At 38.5% G+C, this 16474-nt stretch overlaps 2 protein-coding genes and 1 pseudogene across 2 annotated transcripts; 2 read left to right on the forward strand and 1 right to left on the reverse strand.

Annotated features, from left to right (window-relative positions):
- Window positions 1–709: 709 nt before the first annotated feature.
- Window positions 710–5298, reverse strand: LOC143378704 (speckle targeted PIP5K1A-regulated poly(A) polymerase). Its single transcript, XM_076830624.1, has 4 exons — window positions 4640–5298; window positions 4347–4429; window positions 2327–2626; window positions 710–2217 (listed from the first exon to the last, which is right to left on the reverse strand). Exons 1-4 carry the CDS (start codon window positions 4882–4884, stop codon window positions 755–757), a joined length of 2091 nt encoding a protein of 696 aa, XP_076686739.1. The 5' UTR covers window positions 4885–5298; the 3' UTR covers window positions 710–754.
- Window positions 5299–8746: 3448 nt separating this feature from the next.
- LOC143370605 (uncharacterized) lies at window positions 8747–10312 on the forward strand (annotated as a pseudogene).
- Window positions 10313–11254: 942 nt separating this feature from the next.
- Window positions 11255–12491, forward strand: LOC143374656 (uncharacterized). The gene is given in 2 exon segments (XM_076822987.1): window positions 11255–12063; window positions 12103–12491. Coding segments are annotated over 2 exon segments (618 nt in total). The 5' UTR covers window positions 11255–11662; the 3' UTR covers window positions 12320–12491.
- Window positions 12492–16474: the final 3983 nt, after the last annotated feature.

Consider the following 16474-nt stretch of genomic DNA (forward strand, 5'->3'; position numbering starts at 1 on the left):
GCTTAGTGAAGGGGCGAATTCCACTTATGCCCAAATCGCCCGCGCCCACGACCGTAGGAATTTTCCGTTTTTGTAATAAAATGAATATGATAAATTATATGTTCCTGTTTTCGAATCGTTATTTATATTTTAAAACCTGTATTTCCATATTTCAGATTTCCATAAATTTTTAAACGAAAACTACAGGCGTTGCGAGTGATTTAGGCGTAAGTGGAATCCGCCCAAGGTAGGCGTCAACTGGCGTTAACTGCGTGAAGCTAACGAAAGCTGGTCAGTGGTCGGCAAACGAGTCCCTTCTCATATGGAACCAAGTTTAGTTTTGTGGCGCGGACCACAGCGACCCGCGCAGTGGATTCGTTTGAATTTCTGACTTCGCAACAAAATAATGCACAAATGATATTATAAACAATATTAATAAACTGAAGGATTCCTATATATATATATCGTATCACATTAATTGGTTTTAATATTTTTAATGTCATGGAGGAGAAGCATTTGAATTATATATGATATTATGATAGTAAGGGCAATTTTAGAATAAGATTAGAATAAATATATTACGTGGTTTATTTACGTTTCTATCATTTATATGAATATCATTAGGATTAGTATGTATATTTAGATGAAAAATTTGTAATAGAACAAACGAAATACAATATCTTTGAAAAGAAATCATACTTTCATAGGGTTAATGTTTTGAATTGTCCACTGTGTTTCTAAAAATTAATGTATTTTCACATTATACAGATATAACTTAGTAACGCTTGTTGAATTGTTGCATATGCGTCAATGTTCGTTGTGTTATTTGACATAACTTACTCCTAGCAAAACTCGCAAAATCTTGAAAAACACCACGATCACTATTTTCATTACTTATAACTAGAGTGACTTTTGGCGGGTGTATTGTCTTCTGAAATTCACACATGAATTCTAAATTGACTTTTTGTGATGAACTCTCTTTATCATTGTTCTCTATTGTTTTATCTGACATAAGGGCCTCTTTTTCTAAGCAACTCAAACAGGGGTCGAAAACCATGTTACTAAGTTTTCTTTTATACCATACACGATGGCTTCCAGTACAAGAAAGTACAATCAATTGATGTTTTTCTGTGTGAACATCTGACAGCATTTCAAGTTTTTGCTGTTTCTCTGCCACATTATCGCTAACAATTTCAACTTGTACTTTGAAAACTTTCTCCAAAATATCTCTGACTATATTGAAAACAGTAAAATACCAATCACTCTTTGTAAATTTTCCCTTTTCTGTGACATCCGTACACGTTTCCATTTCATTTAATTCACTAACACGCACAAAGTCCTGTCCAGGAATTATAACTATAAATGTATCTTTTATAGTTTTATTTTTCACTACCGTGGTAAATAAAGTTTTCAGTAAATCTCTGTAATCATTTTGACTGGACGTTGCGCAAATTTCAGCGCCAATCGCACAATATTGGACAAAAGAGTTTAATCGAGTAAGCTGTGTAATTGCCGTGACATTATAACACAGTTCTATAGGATCTTGAACACACATCGGTCTGTTAAGATTTAATTTAAGATTCTCGTCCATCTGTATGCATACTTTATACCTATCCATACATTGCGGTAGACTATCGGTATCTTTAAATTCTGATTTATTATGTGCCATTCCATCTAATGGACAGATTACCAATGATTTAAATTCGAATGTTGCGTAGAAAGAAAAGAAACCGTGAAGAAGCTGCGAAATACTATTCGTATTTGTAATTGTTGGTAACGTTACATTTTCATTAAAATTAACCTGCCATCCATTTATAATTAGCGGCTGACAAGTTCTCTGCAGCTCGATCAAAGGAGGAATAATATTAACTGACGGTTGTTGAAGATAAAAAATAATTAATAACATTAAAGCGAAACTGGACATTTTTCCTGTACCTGATAATTTAAAATGTCTGGCCCAATATTTAATAAGCATCATTAATGATCTTACTCTATCATCGAGAGAAATATAATACTTCAATAGGTAACTTTTATGTATACCTAAGCTGTTTTTAAACGAAATATCACAGAAGACATTTGTTTGGAGATAACAAAATTTTATAATAGGCATTTTAGCCTTTGGAATTAATATTATGTGAGAAAAAACATGGTGCATTCGGTGCATGAGGTTGTTCACTTTTTTAAAAATCAGGAACATAGTCCATGCTGATGGACTTCTAGTTTCAACTATTGGCTCACCTTGAATGAAATGTATCACATGATATTAGTACGGAATACTAACATAATGTAAAACATTTGTACAGTGCAAAAAATAATGAAATTTAACAAAAAAATTTTTAAATCTTACCAATATCCATGTATATATCTAAATCACATTCTTTAAAGCCTAGTCCCGTTTGAGTTGAGCCAAATTTATACGATTTACACTTTGGAAACAGAGGTTTAAATATCTCGTCTAGCTGTGTAACAATACATTCGTATCTTGATTCAATTTCGGCATCGGTAAGTTGTACCGCATTTAAAAATGCTACTAGCTGATTATCAAACGTAGTGTTTTCCTCGAATATGTGTTTTATGTTATTGTAAGATATCGGACATGCATTTTCTGTTGGACTATTTTGCTTCGCTCGTTTTGGTTTTCCTACATCTTCAAGTTAAAGGATATACAAATTAAAAAGGTTAGATCTATTTAACTAGATATGTAAAGAAAATTGTAGCTTTTACAGTGGAACTGTACAACATCCCGATCATCAATTTGGTTTTCTACGCACCCACAGCACACATTAATTAGGGTAAAGTAGGAGTGCGCGGATCGTCCCGAGGCTCGGATCCCCGGCCCTCGGGACGAGTTGGAAAATTGCGAGCGGGATCGGGCGGGGTCCCGATCAATGACATATATAGACGGAGCGTAAGCTGAGGGGGGTGTAAGATTCGCGGTAAGGGGAGCGATACAGGCAAATCGGGTAACGCAGTGGATATGCATGCCGAATGCTTCCGAAGCTAACCCGACGTGCCTGTATCTGACCTCTGCATTTTCCCCTCCAAGCCTACCGTTACCCACGCCAATAGTCCCAGCTTCTGCTTCGTCTATATATGTCTATGGTCCCGATACTTTCATATTGCTCGAAGTTTTCGGGATCCCGAGACTCGATTCGGACTAAAAGCATGACCACCATGAGCGGGCAATTTGATTTCAGGTCGGCTCGAAAGCCAGCTATTAACAGGAGACTGAGACGGAAAGAATTATGTATTATTTATATCAATACCAGTGATAAATTTTTATCTTTCTGTCTCCTGTTGAATCATAATTTGTATCTTATTATTCATTTACATATATATGTATTTTCATTGCTACCAATTTGTCTGTGAATACTGGATATGTCCATATACGTACTTACATAAGATGTATAAAATAATACATTTAATAAAAAATTATTTTATTAAGATTTTAAAATATTGTCGAACTAAAAATAGTCTTCCTCCCAAGTTTTGAATATGGTATTGATTTAACTACGTATATTCAGTATTCACAGACTATTCGGTAGCAATGAAAATATATATGTAAATAAATAATAAGATACAAATTATGATTCAACAGGAGACAAAAAGGTAAAAACTTATCACTGGTAGTGATATAAATGATACTGTGCTCTGATGGAAAGAAGTCGGTCCAGAAACTCCAGGGTCTGAATATCAGGTCCGAATAGTACATCCGTATTGGCTGGAGCGACAACGTCGACGAATACAAAGTAAGCAAACGGGACACGGGCGGCGGGAGCCAATGCGAGCGAAGAACCCCTCTTTCTTGTCCCTGTGACATTTCAACCGTCTTCTTTCCATCGGGCCACAGTACTTATGCATAATTCTTACCGTCTCGGTCTCCTCTTAATAGCTGGCTTTCGAGCCGATCGCGTCCGAGTTTTGCCGAGCTGACCTGAAATCAAATTGCCCGCTCGCAGCGGTCATGCTTGTAGCCCGAATCGAGTCTCGGGATCCCGAAACTTTCGGGACCTCGAGCAATACGAAAGTATCGGGATCCCGCCCGATCCCGCTGGAAAGTTTCCGGCCCATCCCAGGCCCGAAATGTCGGGTACCCGCACACCCCTGGGGTAAAAGTACCAGTAGTTGACAACTTTTCAGAAAAACCTGAAAAATAAGGTTTTTAGAAGTGCAACTATCTCTTTTAAACAGCCCGCCGCGGCTTCTAATATCCACAGTTCGCCTCTTCTAAAAACCTTTTTTTCACGTTTTTCTGAAAAGTTTGTCAACCACTAATACATGGTCAACTACTGGTACCTTTACCCTATATATCAATTTTGTAGCGAAACAGTAACTCAAATATCTGTAATTCCCTGATTAGTACTCACTCTCCAAAACTCGCCTTCTTCTTATGTTTAATTTTACATTATTTAGCCAAACAGGTTCCTTTAATAATGCATCGGTCGACTTTCTACAATATCAAAAGTTTACATGAACGTTCCAAACGTAAACAATCATTACAATCATAGTTATATGAAATTATACTTATAAATTTGCAGATTATAATTATAAATGTATCTGTTACTGTCGAAGTCATTAAAATAATTTGTACAAAACGAACTTTTAGTTTAAATTATTTAGCGTCAATAAACGTGTCGAGTAGGTTTGTACATGTTGTTACCTGTCGTTGAACTCCATAATAAGAAACTTTGGACCTATTCGATGCCACCGAATCGTGCCATATTGTTGAAAGAAATCGAAAAGCGCAAACTGACAAATAGACTTTGGTAATGGTGACACAACTACTGATCTTTCCATAAGTTGAATATATTCAAGTCTCTTATTATGCTTCTTCCCACTAACATGGCTTTTCTGAGTAGCTTTGCAAGCGAAGTTCAATGAACATACGTCACAATAATATGACATTGTTAACTATATACGTATATTAAAACATTTATGATATCCTTTGGTTTAAAGTTATAAAAATTCAATTTCTTTTCCCTTCCTGTCAATATTATCTATCAAAATCTCGTCAGCGAATGCACAAGTATCTCCCTTCATAAATAATTCGATCGCTTGTACGTCTGCAGGTGATATTGTTTGGCAATAAGACGATGTCCCTTATTCACAAAAAGGTTAGCCAGTGCTTTATGGGAACCACTCCAAGCGATAGTTTTTATATATGTAACATCAACAGTTCAGCTTCTTTGCTGTTCTTTGCAAAATAAACGATATTTTTCGAGTAAGATAGATTTTCTTTCTTATCTTTGTCACGTCCAGTTACGTTTTAAGTGGTTTTAAGCACAGACGAGGTATATGGTAGATCTAACATTCAATGCATTTTTCTGTCCCGCGTCTGTGGAGTCCTTGTGGGGTCCCATCGACCCCATTACCATTTTAGTGACACATGCAACCTTACCGGTAAAATCTGGAAACCTATTGTGACGCTACTCGCGGTAGGAATTAGAATTGCACAATGGGTAAATCGTAGGGGCGGTATTTTCAGTCGTTGCTTATTCTTAAGTTCACCTTAAGCGTTTGCTTAAGACCCCATCTACACGGAAAAATGTCGAAAAGTGAGCACCGTAAAAACCGGTGCTGGGCCCATTCGCGGCGCTGTTCAGCACCAAAAGCATTCACAATGGTGTCCAGCACCGAAAATATCGATGCTGAGCACCGTTCACAACGGTGTCCTTGATGAACGCGCACTGAAAGCATCGATGCATTGCTATCTTACATCTTTGTTTTCCATGTTTGCTATTGCAGACTGTTAGAAATGTGTTATCTTCAAAAGAAACTGAAGGGGTATAATTAAGCATTATCAATAATGTTGAGTCAAGTATTGCACTTAATTGAAGCACAAAAGTAGCTTAAATTTGTAGGAGTATTATTATAGGATATAATAATTGATTATGTATACATTTGGTAATATCAATTTTTCGAAACCTAAATAGATTTTAGATAAACTAATATGTATCTAATAAGTAGATAAAATTAAAGAATCTATGTTATTAAATCTTATCACTCAAATTAAATATCTGTATTACTAAAATAGAAACATTTTATGATTAATAAAGATTAATAAATATACTTAGATGCATCACGGTATACTGGGTATTCAAGAAAGTGTATGTCTGCATATGCGTATGTGGATAGACCTCATAAATTATTATACATTAAAAGTTTAAATAAAATGATATGAATAGAGGTTAGATTTGCATTCGAAATTCAAATTTGGTAAAAGCATATTCGGAACTGTTTTTTAGCCCGATTTTAATGTGGCTTATTCTTAGCTTAATAATTAAACTATTAATTAATACGCCAACCAGATAGATCCATTAATTTTCAAACACGAACTCAACGGAGCAGACCTTGTTCCGTGTACCATGCGCGCATCGAAAATAAAAACGAATGGCGAACATGGAAAACAAAGATGTAAGATAGCAATGCATTAATTATTTCAGTGTGCGTTCATCAAGAACACCGTTGTGAACGGTGCGCACTGCGCAGTACCGATATTTTCTGTCCTCAGCATCGATATTTTCGTTGCTGGACACCATTGTGAATACTTTTGGTGCTGAACAGCGCCGTGAATGAGCTCAGCACCGGTTTTTACGGTGCTCACATTTCGTTCCCAACGGTGCAGATTATTAGTCGGGAAATAAGGGCGGTATTCTCAGTCGCTACTTATTCTTAAGCAAATGCTTAAGCATTCGGCATCCTCTACTAGCTACTAGGTTAGTAGAGGATGCCGCATGCTTAAGCATTTGCTTAAGAATAAGTAGCGACTGAGAATACCGCCTTAAGCATCGACTCAAGCATTTACTTTGTTGAAAAATCTTCATTTGTTCGAGATTTTCAGTCGCTTCTTAACACTTCTTAAGCATGGCTTAAGTGCGTATGTATTCTCAGTCAAATAATACCTTAAGACGATCTTATTCTCGCAAAGTGAGGTTACGGTTATATTTTCAAGTCAACATTTTAGATGACTTAAGTCCATCTTATACGCTGATACGCTATCGCTTGAACGTGGCTTCGAACTTGTATGTAATCGATATTTAGTGTATGAAGAAGCGAGATTTGAAACGAAGGACGGGGAAGTGTTTATTGCCAGGACTCATAAACACGTAGAGCGCGTTGTGCTTCTTGAGCGTGCTCGTACAATATTAGTAGCTGACACCTGAACTCAGAAGGCGTACGAAAGCCTGAGATTGCATTCAATAACTTTCAAAATTACAGTTACGCCAGGCGAGGATAGTAAAGTGCTTTAACTTTTCCTTTCACATCTGCGTGCCAAGTTTCGTCGAGCGGACAGCGGCTCGTGTCGTAAAACCACTTAAAATTCTGTCCTCCCTTTCAATAACACAGTACAACAAATTTTGACTTTTTTTCGGACTTGTAACATTCAATAGCCGTTTCTTATAGGTTTTCGTGCCCTGAAAACGAATCCGCAACCCGTTTGTCGCCATCACCCTCAGTTTTTGAGGAAATCAATTTTGAAAAAAAAAACTGCAAATTTTTAACTTTGAGCATCTTTTGTGTCGAAACGGTAATAGTTATTCGATTGTTCGTTGCGTCAAATTATTCTATGAACCCACCCGAATACAACGATATAATTTATTATCACATTATAAACATTTAAATATGTTTAAACAACGATCAAAGGGAAAAGGGCACTCGAAATGCACCAATTTTTGAAGATATCTTTCAATTTATTTCCAAAACTAAGGGTCTGGGAGAAAATCTGAGTACATCACGCGATGCAGCAGACATTTTTCCTTCGAAAAGCATCGACAGCAGTGGCAAGTCTCGTTTTGTTTTAAATACAGAAGCGAAATAGTTTGGCAAAACGTGCGGCGGCGACAGTGGTAGTCAACGTCGGCGCGCGATCCACTGCCGGTCAGCGTAACACAATCGCTTAACGCGCGTGAGTACCACTGTCGGCACCGCACGTTTTGCCAAACTATTTCGCTTCTGTATTGAAAAAAAAACGTGACTTACCACTTCTGTTGACGCTTTCCGAAGGAAAAATGTCTGCTGCATCGCGTGATGTACTCAGATTTTCTCCCAGACCCTTAGTTTTGGAAATAAATTGAAAAATATCTACAAAAATTGGTGCATTTCGAGTGCCCTTTTCCCTTTGATCGTTGTTTAAACATATTTAAATGTTTATAATGCAATAATAAATTATATCGTTGTATTCGGTTGGGTTCATAGAATAATTTGACGCAACGAACAATCGAATAACTATTACCGTTTCGACACAAAAGATGCTGAAAGTTGAAAATTTGCAGTTTTTCCCAAAATCGATTTTCTCAAAAACTGAGGGTGATGGCGACAAATGGGTTGCGGATTCGTTTTCAGGGCCCGAAAATCTATAAGAAACGGCTATTGAATGTTACAAGTCCAGATGGCTGTTGTACTGTGTAATTGCCGGTGTACTGTAAGGGTAAAAACTCCGGTGAGACAGGCCGAAAGTCATAAACTTTGTTCGGATGACGTCTTCTTGACCCTCAGGGTTGCGCTTACCTATCTTTTACAATTAGATGTGTATGTAATGTATGTAGCCTATGTAAACTATGTATCGGAAAACGTGCTTTGACCACCAGCCGAGAGTGGAGGGGAGCGTGAAGGAAGGGGCAAGGACAACCCACCGATGAAGCTTGAAGAATCGTTCTGATTGGAGTGCAACGATCTATGGGAGGACCAGGAGGATCTTGTCGTCGACTTCGTCGACGAGCTCGGAGCTATTTCTGTAACGCTACTGGCACTCCATCACTAACTGCCTTTCTGAACAGTTCGAATTGATATCGGGAATAAACTCCAAAGTTTAACTTGTAAATAGTTTACTTGTATTTTATTTTAATTTAAAACACCCGCACTCCGACGAGCAGAGCGGTCAGCGCTCCACGGGCACCAACCCGCGTCCGCGCCCCAAAATCCCCGCTAAAATACGTATTAACAACGCCATTCAACGCCATTACTTGGTAAAGGAAGCGAGTGTAAAGTGAGCGAAAACGCAAGTGCAGTGAAACTTCAGTGAAAAATAGATTTAATGGATCCTGAATACATTGATATTGAAAATATTAATATTAGCGATATTGAGGATATTGATATTAGCGATATCGATGATATAGATGATGATATAGCGGACAATAGACCTGTTATTGGTGGTTCTATTCGTGAAAGGCAAAATCCTTTCGAACATTACGATGAAGATGAATTCAAAAGGCGTTATCGATTTGGCAAGGTCTCCCGTACTCTATGGTATCTTACGAACGATCCACGAAGGACTTGCGAAAATTGACAACTGTGGCTTGTCCATTCTACCGCAATTGCAACTACTTGAATGCATGCGGTAATATGCAACTGCAAGTTTTCAGGTAATTTAGAATTATAATATTCTATTTTTAACATCTGAAATATTCAGAATTGAAGAGCGTGTATTTAGGAAATTCTTTAAAAAATATTTACAGCTGTTGCTGGGCAGAAGCTAATCCAGAATTATTTTTTGTGTAAGTCGCTTACTTGCCAGCTTAATTTTGGATAATATAAAACTACCAAGGGATCTCGAAGCATGCAAGGAGAATCATCAATTTTGCAATGATCTTGAGAAATGAAATGAAGGTATCCTATGAAGGTATTCCTGGTATCGATGGAACCATCGATAATACCTACACACATCAGATTAGTGTCCACGAGATTCCCGAATATTGATGAAATTTTCCAGAATCGAAAAAGATATTTTTCACTTAATGTGCAAGTAGGTTTTCATTCATTTAGTTTTATTTCATAATTGAAATATTATTATGGTTAATTGATTGTATGATCGAATACCATTCCAGTGTTTAGTCTCCAAGTTTTTTCTTTTTTTTTTAATTATGATATATGTTACAGGTCTTTTGTTCAAAAATGTACAAAATGTGAATGAATTTGCTGCTTGTGAATTGCTAATTGCCCGGCTGTTCAATTAATTCATCAGTAACGGAATTTTTAAAAATAATTGATTTGTAAAATTTGTTTAATAAAAATATTGTTACTCTGTACGGCAAACATAATTGTGCCATAATATTGATATTTTCGCTACTTTTATACATTCCAAAACTCAGTTACGTGCATACTGGATGATTAATTTGCAATTAATACCGGTATAGTCATATCTGTTCATTTTATTTCATCTCAGTTATTTTCTTTGGTATTTTATATTTTAATTTTACCTTTTTCGACCGTTCTCTAAATTACGTCTTTTCATGTTATTATGATGTGATAAATGGGTTGTTATCTAGTAATAAATAAATAAATTATTGTAAACGTATGAAATAAGTAATATTGTATTACAATGTATTATTATAACGATTGCTTCTTTAATTAACATCACTGTCCTTCTTGAATCGAAAACGACATCGGAAATCTACATACATTGTACCAGCAATCTAAATGATCTCTCCTCACTCTTAGGATACAGGTATGGTCGTCTAACTCTACAAAATATTTCTTCGTCTTCTTCATCCTCCACATGCTCGAAAATGTTAATATTCACAATCATATCCATTTTTCGTTGAAGCGCCTTTTTCCGCAATAATAAAATCGCTTTTAAACAATAGCGTCCAGAACAATCCACAAGCATAACTCTGTTCTCTGCTCCATATTTCCTACTTCCCCTACTACTGCAAAAACGCACTAACTGGCACTTCTGGCAGTTAATCGGTGTCCGAACCTCCGATAAAATTAACTGGAAAATAACTGGCAGATCGCTCTTAACCGGAGGCAAAGAAACGGGCATGTGGCAGTTATGTGCCACATAACTGCACATAACTCTAACTGGAAGATTACTGGAGGCTGGAGGTGAAGAAATCGGCCGATAGGGGGGCCTACATGCAACGTTGCCAAATTTCCGAAGGAAAGCCGATTCTAACGCCAAGTGTACATATGTATGTAGAAAATTTATGAATGAAAGATGACCAACGATAAAATTGGAGAAAGTAAATAAACGAAACGATAATCTAACAAATTTCAATGTAGCAATTATTTATTAATCGTGAACGAAGAATAGTTTTAACCAGAGGGGGGCAATGGCACGAAACGTTATCCAATTCGTATTTAACAATGAAAAAAATACAAAAATTAGAGGCGCATATAAATTTACGTTACGCATGAAGGTGGCAAGCCTGGTAGCAAGCCAAGAGCGAAGACAACACAGAAAAGGAGAAAGTATAAAGGGGCAGAGGGGAACGACAGATTAGAAGCGCCACAAAATGGAGATGCGGACATTTCGCAAAACACTCGGCATGGATCGAGCTCCATGTTCGCTCGTGAAAGTGATGCGGTATCTCCGCGATTAGGGGATACAAATCTCGTGTCTAGTGAAAGGACGTTAAACGGTTTGCATGCGTTACATTGCGAGTCAGTATATGGAATCGGTTGTTCCAGGGGCGGTAAGGTTAGTTTGGGGGTGTGTAATTTTCACGCGTGTCAGAAAGTAGCGTGGCGAAGTGATTCTCAGTTGAATCGTATTGCACGAGCAAACGTTCGCGACAGCCAAAGTCGGCGGCACGGGGTATCAAGATCTTATGGAGGAAACATATCGAATGTGGCAATAGTAAGGACTATATTAAGGACAGAGGGGATAATAACAACATTAAAAGTGGTGGCGGTGGCGACAGCGACGGCGACAGCGGTAGCGCAAGGTGTGAGGACGAGGTGAATGCACGGCGGCCGCGGTGTGTGCCAGTGGTGTGCGCGCTCGTCACTCGTGGAAACCCGCCAAAACCCGCGGCCGCGAACAACCACCAGCAAGAGCAGCAGCAATAGCAATAACAACAGCAGTAGAAGGAAAAGGAGAAGGAGGAGACGGCGAAGGAGGAGGAGGAGAAGGTGGAACAGCATTAGCAGTAGTAGTAGTAGTAGTAGTGGTAGCAGCAGCAGCAGCAGCAGCAGCGGCGGTGGCGGCGGCGGCAGAAGTAGCAGCGGTAGAAGCAGCAGTAGCGTGCGACGTTGTGCTGTTTTGACAACTTTCCGCCGCGTCGGGGCGTCGCGCCGTTTTTCTCGCGGCGGCGGCGGCAACGACAACAGCAACAGCAACGGCTCGCTTTAAGAAGGTCGCTCGTGACGGCGGTAACGGCGGCGACGCTGCTGACCCCCCAGCCCACACGACGACGACGGCGGCGGTGGCGACGACGACGGTGGTGGCGGCTGCGTTCTGTTATTATTTTGTCGCGGTGCTTTTGACCCTTCGAACCGGGCGAGTTCATTGCAGCGCTTTCGCGGGGGTGTCAGCCAGTTTTATTACTCCGGCCTTCTCCGTCCGCAGCAGCAGCGCCGACGGCGCCAGAACACGATGTATATGCAGCATGTCTACTAGTGTACGTACTCGATCGCACCAATAATCGAGCACACATTGAACAGCTTATTCACACGGGGGCGAGAAGTCGCCGACAACCTCTGAACACTGGACTACTCCCCCCCCTCCCCCTAACTCCCGACCGCCCGCACGCCCCCAAGTGTATATCTCGAACGAGTCAATCGAAAAGGACTATATCAGTGACGTTCCGATTGAGAAAGGACGCGACCGAACCACGTGATATACCTGTCGTCGGCCGCGTCATGCAAAGCATGCTCTCAAGTCCCCGATGGCCATAACCTGAATCGAGCCGATTTGTCCCGATTAAACCCGACTCAACGTATTCGTATATGAACGATCAAGCGAATCAGCGAATGAAAGAAAACAAACGGTAGCCATTGGCATTTTTCGATTTTCCTTGGAAATCTTACGCGTTTTATAGCCTGTGCGATTCTATGCTCCCAAACAGCGCATCAGCACTTTCTGCGACAAGGACGTGATTGTTCGTTCGCTTATGCATCAGGAGTGTACTGTGCCTCAATGGTATCCATCTAACCATACGAAAGTAACAGAAATTTCCACCGAGAAACGGTCAGCCTGCTTCCTTGTAACAGGCGACTAGCTGGACAAATGGACGGATTACGGATTACGGATTTCGGATTTATCGTGATTACGCATGATATTTCTCGTTCTGCCTGTGCTCCCCTGTACCGGTGATAACTCGGAATAATCGTGCTATGGTGTGCTGTGGACATTGTGTCATTGCTACAGTGTCGGTATAGTGTCAACCGTTACGTGTAATTGTCTGAAGGTGGTGGCGTGGGAGTCCGACATTTTAACCGCTCGTGTTCACGAAAAGATACAAGTGTCCACGTGTGAAATACGGTCGGTACTTCAGGGGCGTGGGAATCATACTTGGAGTTTAGTTTTAACGAAGATTGCTCCAGTGTTCTACACCGATCGGGATTTTATCACGCGCGCAGTTAAATATTTCATTTCATGGTCACGATCTGTTTATTTTTCCATTATCGCGGCCACACTGTTGACCACCAACGGAATAGGTGTCAGGCACGTCTCAGTTTAGTGAGGTCGGCGGATTTTAAGAGGAAATAAACAGTGGAAATTGTGTGAACCCCGTCGAAAGAAGAGAAAGGAAAGGAATCAAGATTTTTCGCAGGCAATACGTGGTAACAGTTTAACGATATCGCTGGAAAATATCCGTGCTCTGTACATTTTCGTCAAGTGTTTGACAGGACTCGCAGTCAAGTGCATGACAATGAAAAATACCTGGTGAGTTGAAACTTTTATACGTAACTTTTACACACAAGTATGGTCATTTGTTCCTTGCAATACATACATTTCGAGCAGCTAGAGACAAAGAGAAGGAGAGCGAAAGGAAAGAAAGCAGGACGGCCGATAAGGGGTGGGGGGTTTGGTAGAAGAAACGAAAGAAGTATATATTTTCTGTTCCTACTTTGAATTATCGATGTTAATTAAAGATATTTGCCAATGAAACGAGCTGGTTTCTTTTATGCACAGCTTTTTAACCAAAGATGAAATTTTCGAATGGTGGAATTACAAGCCTGTGTATTCTGAAATGCACGTATTGCACCAAGAAGGTAAATGAATTGAAAACAGTGTAATAACATGCGGTAGTTATAGCTATACTTCCAATTATTTATGTTAATCAATTTGTTAGATGCATTTTTTCTCTTTCTCCCGTTCCTTCAGCTGTTGAAAAGTTCGTGATTTTCTACACGTTCCTGTTCATACGCGACATGTAAGTGTCTGTTTCTAGGTTAGGTTACTGATCGTTATTACTTAACCTCAAGAGTTGTCGCGGATTATTCTTTTCCTTTTCCTACTTCTTTTACGTTTATTACGTTTAGCTAATGATGCTTGTTAATAAAGTGAAAATGGAGTTTGACGGAATTAAAATTTATTCCTTTCAGTAATTAGGCACACAGCAATAATTACGAGCGAAAAGTTAGAATCACAAGTTTCAGGAAAATGTAGACTACATCAAATGAGTTGATAATTTGATGTTATTTTCTTATTATTACATAAGTACATCAGGAGCAAATTTGTTTGTTCCATACACGCGAAATATTATTGTAATTTATTGTAAAATTACAGTTCTCAAATTTATATAAATAAGCAATACAACATTAATTGTAAAGAACAAATCCAAGGTCATTCGATTGTTCAAATATTGAGATAATACTTTGTTCTTCCACGCGAAGCTATATACACTTTCAAATGACTGCAGCTTTGTAAATATTAAGATAGATTTGAAGATAACTAGTGTAAACGTATTAGATTAACTGAGAAATATTATACGTGATAATATAACGACGTTTCGCATGGCTGTTATGTATATATATATTCGGAACAATTAACGTCAATATCGAAACTAAGTTATTAGCAATTTATATGGCTGAAATACTTGGGAAATCAATCAGTTGTTTAGAAAAGGATTTCTACTTACGAATTCTATTTTACTTGCATTATTCTTTTCATTTTTATTCCATTTTATCAGGACTCGAAAAGTTTGGAGAATGAATCAATAGCACATGAATCCGAATAAAGCGAAAGCACCAGAAAATCATAAAGTTATCATAAAATTAAATACAGGAAATACTAAGCCATAGTGTAATATTATTTAAAGAGTTTATGCCAAATATGTTTTAAAGCAAAGATTAAATGATATTTAGACCTGCGTTCTATACTAGTCAAGTGTTTTTTTAAGTTGTTACTAATGCTTGCACTAAATTTCTTCTATATCGCTTATTAACGAGTCACATGATTCTTGCTAAGAAGTTAATTTTAATTTTTAAAACGTATACCATGGGCATTTTGTCAGTATTGTTATCAACTGCGAGGAAGGAAATTGAAGCGAAACTACATGCTCGTTTAACCCGGCGGGAGGCGCACCCCATATTGTAGCACAGGTTGACGCTACTGGGTTTAAAATACACAAAATTGAAATATAAGAACCACGGTTTCAGAATATTTTTTTTTAACTTTGTAATTTTTATGTTGAAGTACAGTGTTTTAAGAATCAAACAAAATTTATGAAATATCTTAAAATCTTTATTAAAGTTCTTTAAAAAATTGTAACAAAACTCAAAGAGTCTTCATATTTTCGCAACTAGCGCTTCTGTGGTAAATTTTACCCAGTAGCGCCTCCCGCAGAGTTAAAGTAGTCGTAAGAAGCTAAGGAAAAGTATTCCTATTAAAAGGATTCAAATAATTGCAAGAGTGTTTAAATATATTCAAATTACACTCTGTCAATTTAGTGAAAAGAAATAGGGAAGCATGAAACTATTAATTCAGATGTTATTAGTAGTAAATAGGTTTATTTTTTGCCTTTCGGCCTCAAAATGGGTTTACATGCATTATGCGTGTAAGTGTTTCTGGGACTGTTAACTGAAGATTGTGCTTTTGCTTTGATTTCTTCCTTCATCTTGTTCTTCTTTTCTTCTCCTTTTTTTCCAGAACCATGCGCATCCACTCCGCTCCTTCTTCTCCCTTTGGTATCCCTCTTATCGTTGAATTTTCTCTTTTCAGCTCCTTACAGTCTTGTAGCATGTGACCCAGCGTCTCTCTAGCCCCATTGCATAGTCTGCATACCAGTGGCGGATTTAAGAAAAAAAGGCCCAGGTGGCATATGTTCTGCGGGGCCCATTTTTGGCAAAAAATGAAGAGGTAGTATACTAAAAATGGGCTAAGTGTAGTAGTACAGAACAGAATATAGCGTTTCGTTAAAGTTAATTTTTTTTGAAGATAGGGTCCTAGGTGGGTCTTGTGGGCAGGGGTCCGTTGTTTGGGAAAATGCAGATGTAGTATACTAAAAACGGGCCAAGTGTAGTAATACGAAAAGAAAGTGTAGTGTTTGGATACCTATACCTAATCATAATTTTGTTTTTTGGTCATAGGGCCCTGCGGAGGCCTTCTGTGCAGGGGCCCAGGTGGCAAGTGCTCATCAGCCGCTCTGTTAAATCCGCCACTGCTGCATACTGTCTCTTTTTCTTCCTTCCAGTACTTGCTTCCACGCTCTTCGTTCCCACATCTGAACCTTGCGATCATGCTTTGATCTCTGCCTCTGTAATTTTGGTCTAGGTAATTTGCTCTCTGGTTATCCCTAATTTCTGTATAATGTGTGTTATATATCTG

The sequence above is a fragment of the Andrena cerasifolii genome, chromosome 1, assembly GCF_050908995.1.
Source record: "Andrena cerasifolii isolate SP2316 chromosome 1, iyAndCera1_principal, whole genome shotgun sequence".
Taxonomy (NCBI): Eukaryota; Metazoa; Arthropoda; class Insecta; order Hymenoptera; family Andrenidae; genus Andrena; species Andrena cerasifolii.